This window comes from Hipposideros armiger, unplaced genomic scaffold (assembly GCF_001890085.2).
Source record: "Hipposideros armiger isolate ML-2016 unplaced genomic scaffold, ASM189008v1 scaffold_462, whole genome shotgun sequence".
NCBI classification, from domain to species: domain Eukaryota; kingdom Metazoa; phylum Chordata; class Mammalia; order Chiroptera; family Hipposideridae; genus Hipposideros; species Hipposideros armiger.
The window spans coordinates 33,440-41,536 of record NW_017731812.1 but is presented as its reverse complement, the minus strand read 5'-3'; the positions used below and the strand labels follow the sequence as shown (position 1 = coordinate 41,536).

Below are 8,097 nucleotides of genomic sequence, written 5' to 3'. Positions count from 1 at the left end.
GTCTAGACTCAAATGCTGATTAAGAAGTTGGACCATCTTGTAGATGGAGATAGCCAGTGAAGACTTTTACAATTGTAAAACAGAAAAAAAAATCAGTTTTAAAAAAGGACTAACCTAGCAATGACACGTCAGATGGGCAATAATGAGAGACAGAGAGGGGTTAACACGAAGGATATAAAGAGCTGGTTTGAAAGCTACTATTAAAATCCTAACTTTAGCAGTCAGTGCTCACAAAATGATGGCTAAGACTATATGAGGCAAACAGAAAGAGGGAATATCTTCTCGTGGATCTGCCTGACTGCTGAGCTGTCAGACCACACATCCATCTCTCTCCTTCACATCTCTTTCAACCATAGATGTAGATACAAGGAAAGCTACTCCCCACTCTCTTCCTGTGTTTTTTCCATCAAAGATGCATTAGATTAGATACTCCATAAGTGCAGAGGCTATATTTGTATAACCAAAGCTGAATATAACACATTAAAATAAATATATGTTGGCTCAGTGATAATTACATAAACAATAAAGGAGGGTGAATGAAACATTCTTACTGGTCATGTGAGATAAACTTTGGCAACAGGTAGGATGAAGCTAAGAGTAAATTCAAGAAAACATAGGTTGCTAAATTATGTGACTTTATTTCATGCCTCTTTTAACTTATAAGCTCTAGATTAATATATATCAATATATTAATAATATATGAATATAGAAATAACACTATATGCACTTAGAGACTGTCGTAGCCCATTGATGCTGCTATAATAGAGTACCATAGAGTGGGTGGCTTATGCACAACAGAAATTTATTTCTCACAGTTCTAGAGACTGGGAAGTCCAAGATCAAAGCACTGGCAGATTCAGCATCTGGTGAGCGCCTGCTTCCTGTCTGATTGATAGATGGCCATCTTCTCACTGAGTCCTCACATGGCGAAAGTGAAATAGCTCTCTGGGGTATCTTTTATAAAGGCACTAATTCCACTCATGAGTGCTTCACCCATCCTCATGCTCTGATTACCTCCAAACACATCCCCTCCAAATACTGTACCATCATATTGGGGATTAGGTTTCAATATATGAATTTTGGGGGACACAAACATTCAGTCTATAGCAGAGCCTTTTAGCCTTACCATTTTTGTTAATCTTAGATAAAGAAATGCCCATTTACCTATCTATGAGGGAAAAGAGAGGCAATGTACATATGATCAGATAAGAGACATATTTCAAGAATCGGGGCACATGCCACCTAAATCTGGCATCCACTGACACATTAAATATCACACCCCCTAGTCCTCTATGTCTATTTGGGAAAAGAGGACACTAACATGATACACATAGTATGTTGTCATTTATTCAGGGTTCTTCATATATACAATTTTGTCATCTAGGAAATAAGTATAATTTACCATTTGTATTTTAAAATTTATTATACTAAAATTTAATTGTAATTAGTCCTGTATATTCTTTCTTTGAGCTGCTTTATAATGCCTCATCTTCATTTTAACCACGATAGTGGACTGATCTCATGAATGATTTCTATTCCTGACTTTGTGCTTATAATACTAAATGATTCAGTTTGGCTATAATAGCCATCCTGAGTTCATCAATGAGTCATCAACTCTTGTTTCCTCTTTAATCTATGTCACCAAGTAACACAGTTTCTGCATTTTTCTTAGTACTTAAAATTACATTATTAGAATATATATTGCAAAGTACATACCAAGGTTCCAATAATGGGATGTTAGAGCTATTTTTACCCATTTTCATTCTTCATTGCATTGCTGGAACCATCTAATATTTCACCAAAATAGACATAACTATTTTTGTCAAGTAGTATTTTGTCTAATATTTTCTTCACTGGTCGCAATTAATATTTCTATTTTAGATAATATGCTCAATTATTTAAGCACCCAAATTAATATCAGCTACTTTCTTTCAAAATATATGAAAACCCATGTCATCGTAAATGTAAATCCCATTATATAAAGGTTTAAGAAAAAACAGTTGTAAAAAGAAAAGGAATGTATATCTATATCATTTCCTTATGGTAGGGTAAACAAATGATCCCCTGGGAAAAAGAAATACTGTTAACAGGAAAACCTTTTAACTACCCATGATTTTATGTCAATAACATGAATCATATCTAATAATCCATGTTTCATAGCCAATTTTGTATATTAGAAAAGATTTTTAAAATTACATCTCATAGAATTTATATGCCACATTACTTTGCTTCTTAGAGAGAAGTGGTTTATATGTCTGTTTATTGGGGGCTGGAGATGCTGGAAGTATCCTATATGAGCCCCTTGAGAAAGTTAAATAAACCCTAAATTAGGGCATGGAAACTGCCATACTTAGCAGGCTTCTGACTGAGTCATTCAGCCTGAGTCCACTATTTACAAGAACATCCAATTTAAGTTATTTTGTCATTTAGATGATACAATCCCCAAACTGAGAGTCTCAGAGTGTTTACTTACTATGTGCACAGCATTCTGCTAAATCTTGATTTTTAAAAAAAAATGCTTTAAGAGTACTTTACACTTTTGAACCATTTCCCAATAGTTCAAGTATGTACTTTGTTTCACTTGATTTTCCTCAATACTCATAAGAGAGACAGTGCAGCTGTTATTATCCCCCCAAAAGGACTTCCCATAGTTGCCGGACTTGGAAGGTGTCAAACTAAGGCTAGAATTCGGTCTTATTATTCTGAGTGCAGTGGTTTTCTATTAGAGAGAAAAGGGGATGCATGTTTCTAAAATAAAGCCTGGTATTTAGAAAACTTAGTACAGCTGTTAAAAATGTTGATATCCAGTTTGTTGAACGAGTGAATACCAATTAAAGAAATATTCCTCTTGGCTAAGAGTGCAATTACAGGCCCTTTCACAGACAACATTTATCAAACACTTACTGTGTGCCAAACACATTGCTATGGGCTTTACTTGCATTATCACATTGAAGCTGTGAGACAAGCTCTGAGCAATGCAGTAATTTTTCCAAGTTCAAAATTTAATAAGTGTTAGAGCAGAGGTTCACACAATTCTGTGTCATTCCAAAACCTGGATATACTCTTCAAGTACTCTTTTCTACTGTCTTCCTCCATAGTCTTTTGTCATTTCGTTTCCTAATTTCTTTGAGAGAGACAAAAAAGGGAGAGGGAAAGTAAGGCACACAAAAAGGAGGAAGGAAGCCGTTCATGCATCCATTAGCTCACCCAGTAACCATCAGCTGTGCTGGTCCCCAGCTCAGCTCTGGGAATGCCCATAGTGGACTTGCAAGTGGACTTGGGGGAGACTTCTGAGAATGTCAAGTGCTAGTTTAGGGACATGAGTAAAGTGCTATTGAAACATCCCTAAACAAAGGCAGGACTAATGAAACCTAGGGAGTGTCCAAAAAAACTTTACCAAGGAGAAGGCATCTGTGCTGTGTCTAAAAGTATCTTTCCAGGCAAAGGAGAAAGAGCATCTGCAAGGGAACAACATGCAGAGTTATGGGAAGTATTCCCACATGTGGGGAAATGTGAGATTAGTGCTGTAGAAGCCCTGGACTCAATCGTAGGAGGTGGAATCATGCTCTGAGGAGACTTTTGTGTTTAAATAAGGGGAGATTGAACTGCATCCCCAGGGCAACAAGAGCCAGCAGACATTTTGGACACCAAAGTTAAAGGAGCTTTCCATTTTTAGGAAATCATAACTAGCAGTATTTTGTTGGATGAGCAGGATGCTTAGTCAAAGTGAAAGCCAATTAACAACTGGACTTGTGAAAGGATGACATTTCCTGTATTATTTCAGTCATAAATGAAAGTTATTGGGTTGTCGGAAAAGTCATGATACATTTTTGCAACGAAAAACAGAAAAAATACGTCATGACTTTTCCGGCAACCCATGAGACTATGTGACCAAGAAATGTAAATGACTTAGCCACGTTGCTGGTCTCACAAAGAGTGAACATACAGCTTCTTTCTTTCTTTTTTTTTTTTTAGCTGAGCCATCCTGCTACCTGTTGGCAGCTCAGCGGCTGCTCAGCACCTGCTCAGCTCGGGCTGGGACTCGAACTGCTGTTGCTCAAGATTTTGCTCTTGAGCAAGCTCTTAACCAACTGAGGCACTCGGCCGGCCCACAGCCTCTTTCTTAAAGAGCCTCACATAGTCATTCATTCAGCAAATATTTATTGAGCCCTCACTGTGCAGCAGCATGCACTGTGCTAGACACACAATGCTTGGAGCATTGCGTTAATCAGTTGTTTTGGGGGAGCAACATGTAACCCAATGTGTTCATAAAACCACAGAAAGCAGCAAAGAAAATACAGGAGATAAAGCAAGTGTCAAGGAAAACAAGAAAAGAGAGAGTAATTCCTAAGGGAGAAAAAGTGAAAGTGAGGCTTAAGCTTAAGAAGGCAAGCCTCTGCTGGAAGTAACCATTTCATTAAAAGTGCACCAAATTGCGAGGGTCCTCTCAGGAACGGCATGCTGTGGGCTGAGATTAAGTATAATGGGCTCCCACATGAATTCTTCTCATTACTTCTCTTGAAAGATCAGTAAATCTACTGAAAGGGTAATTTAGGTTTAGTGTTCACAATCTATTCATTTTACATTTAATCTTCCCTGCTTAAAATTATAAAAATATAATGCAGGTATAATCCACAAGAGAAGGGATAGGCCCAAAATGAGATGATTTCAACTCCTCAAATAGTCTTGACTTTGATAGATATGCAGTGAGCTGTAGACTGTTTCTTCCTGATAGATGGTGATGGCACTTTAGCCAGGTTATCGGGCACTGCACACTACTAACAGTGAGAACCAGGTAAAGGACAACACAGGACAGATAATCTATACCTTATCCTCCTGAGCTCCTGGACCTTTACATGATTTTTAATGAATTCTCCTCTTAATCCCATTAAGATTTTCTTTCACAATAATTCAGCAAAAAGGACAAAGGTTTGGGGACTCTATCCAACACAAAAAGAAATAAAATATTTGGGAAGAAAAGGTTCTGGAAAATAATACAATTATTTAATCACAAGATTTCACAAAATGATTTTTCCAAAATGTGAGCCTAACTAATGACTTACAATCATTACTTTTTCTGCTGTTAAGCTACCACCAGTTTGTGATATTGAAAAACAAACAAGCGAGTAAAAAAAACACAACAGAACAAACAAAAAACACCAAGCAGTCTTTCAGAAGCGTATTTCTGGAAATAACAAAGTCCTCCCTGATTTCCTGGGCCTCTCTTTGGCTTTTCCGTTAGACATAGGCCCCATCCTGGGCCCATACTGTGCACCTTGATTTCTGATTAATTTAACTGAGTACCCCATTAGGAGAGCTTCTTAGGAATCCAGGGGGAAAGGAGATTTTCACACCTAAGATGAGCCCATATGTATAGAGTGATAAATAGGTTGAAGCTCATTTATACATTATTAAATTATGTTGATTTGAAACTGAATTATGGCTTATAATGTTTACAGTTTGCTTTTGTGTGCCTTTATTAAATCAAAAGACATTAAAGTGTAAATTTCCTTTTTAGGTTTGGGAGAAGTAAGCATTTAGTCTAACAGAGATGAGAAAATGAAATTTTAGAGTAACAATTTATCCAAAAGAAATTAGCAGTGTATGGCATTCACTGAACAAATATCACATTCCTTGAAATAATTATTATGACATTTTAATGCGCTCTCACCATGAAGCATTCCCTTGTAAATGACTGAGCCAGATCATGTCTTAACAATTATTTCATGAGAGAAAATGTCAATACCCTTAGAATTTTTATCATATGACTAGTAGGAAGGGAAAAAAGAAAAAAGAAAAAAAAAGAAAACACCAGAAATGAAATACCAGAAAGAAATGATCTAAAGCATAGTATACAGTTAAGTAATTCATTTAGATGCTAAAAAATGAATGCTGAGGGAAAAAAAGAAGAATTCAAAGGCTTTATAGAAATTCCTCTCAGTTTCATGATTTTCATATATTTTCATTGGTCTATTTCAAAATAAAAGCAAGCAACTAAACTCTTAAATATTCATCAGGATACAGCCCCCTAAGGACAAATGCATCATTTTTTTATTAAGGCAATTCACCCATTCTAACAAAAATTTAAAAATCTCTAACTGGGGTACTACTTTATAACATGCCTTAAACATTCTTTCTTGCGCTCAACTACTATTGGAGAGAAGTGCTGAGTTCTTTGAATATGTCATTTCAAGGGCATGCATCTACTTTCATTCCTGTCAACTGTTTTTGATCACAACATGGAAACTGAAAAGTGTATTAGAAATTTGCTGTCATTATCTGAAAAAATACCTCATGAGTTGTTGTAAATATCAAACCTTACATAGTTATGAAAAAGGAAATCTATCTTTCCTGATAGAGTAAATGAAAGACAAGATTAAGTAATGAAAGGTTTGTACCAGTCATTCTAGAGTGTAGGTAGTATCATCATTGATCCCATGAATTAATACATCAAAAAGATACTCTCCCTTGTACTTACGTATCTCCTTAAATGCCACTTATTCTTCAACTATGTTCTAATCATCTTACTCCCAGCAAAAATCCGGTGTTTTGAGCCCCTTTTGTGTTTTGTATAATAACTGCAAAGGTTAACAGAGACCTAGACTGACACTGCTCCCTGTTGGTGGTGGTTTTGGGAGGAATAAATCTCTATTAAGTAAAGACACATGGTTTGAGGACCAGCGGTCTTTCACATGAGCACTATCTCATTCTTTTGCCTATGGTGTTCTTACAAGAGGAACCAATCAATAAAGCTACACAAGATAATCCTTTTTTCTGCTATTTTCTCATAATGAATTTTCATAAGTTGCTATTCCTTTCAATACTATTTTCTTGATACAAAAATAGGGCTGTCTCTGAATAGCAAAGCAATATGTTTTGCTCAATGACTATTTTTCCTATACTTGAAAGATATGAATTTCTGTGCATATTTAAATATTGTAGCTGCTAAATATATGCAATATTAAATGTTCAAACCCTTTGTTAGCAATTGTTAAAAACATAACTTCCATGTGTTCCTTAAAGTAGGGCATGTTTGATTTCTGAATTGTTGTCATATAAATTAATTGTAAGGCCAAAAATGGGCCTTTGACTGAATATGCAAAGTTCCCCTTAAACCACCTTGAACTAGGCAGATTTGCAACATTTTAAACTGGCACTTCATCCCTCTTTCAGCAAGCATCCTCTGCAGATTTAATGATCAGGAACATCCTTCTGATGCATGCTGGGAGATATGGCTGCAGGGTACAGACCACAGCAGACAGTGTGTCAGATGAGGCAGAACTTCTTGTTAGGGGTGAGTATGCTAATAGTGCAGTCTGAAGACATGATCACCATAAATTATCATACAAAGGAATTTAAATGCATGGACTTTGAGCACATCAGTACTGTGCATTTTACTTTCGATTTTACAATATATGTCATTTTTGCTTAACCTTTTGCCTTTGAAAATATTACATGGAAAACTGCTCCTTAGTAACAGACAAAACCAACAGCTCCAACTTCAGGGTCCAAAACACCTTTAGTCCTAAGTGGTCACTAAGTGTTTAACCAACTTAATTCCCAACAGAAATTGTAAGCAGTTGAGCCACAAAGACCCGTGGACTACAGCGATAAAATTTGTTTGCGTGTATATGTGTTTTTCAAATACAAAGCTAGTAGAACCCCCAAGTATGTTTTCTCCTCCACTAATTTCTAAATTCTGCTTCCCCAAACAGGAAAATAGCATGCCTAATATGGCAGCATTTTCCAACTGTTAAGTGACAGGAATTTTTTTTAAAGTCTGAAAATGTCAACACACAGTCTTTCTGTGCAGAAATGACAGTTAAGTGGTTTCTAACTATGAACCAGGCTACAAATTCTACGACCCTATAAACTATATTTCTTATTTGAATTAAGTAAATGACGACAGCACCAGTATCTTTTAGCACATTATTCTTCAGTATGAGAAATGCAGCTCCTAGCATGCATGCTTTCTTTCTCTTTTTTTTCCTTTTTTTTTCTTTCTTTCTTTCTCTCTTTCTTTCTCTCTTTCTTCCTTTTCTCCTTCTCCTCCTCCTCCTCCTCCTCCTCCTCCTTCTTCTTCTTCTCTCTCTCTCT

At 36.3% G+C, this 8,097-nt stretch overlaps 1 protein-coding gene across 1 annotated transcript in view; it reads left to right on the top strand.

Annotated features, from left to right (window-relative positions):
• Nucleotides 1-8,097, top strand: part of LOC109395280 (contactin-5-like) — a 1,255,350-nt gene that overhangs the window by 1,235,638 nt on the left and 11,615 nt on the right. Inside the window, exon 15 of the mRNA XM_019666163.1 lies at nucleotides 7,174-7,294. Coding sequence (XP_019521708.1) covers nucleotides 7,174-7,294 — 121 coding nt within the window. The remainder of the gene's footprint in view (nucleotides 1-7,173; nucleotides 7,295-8,097) is intronic.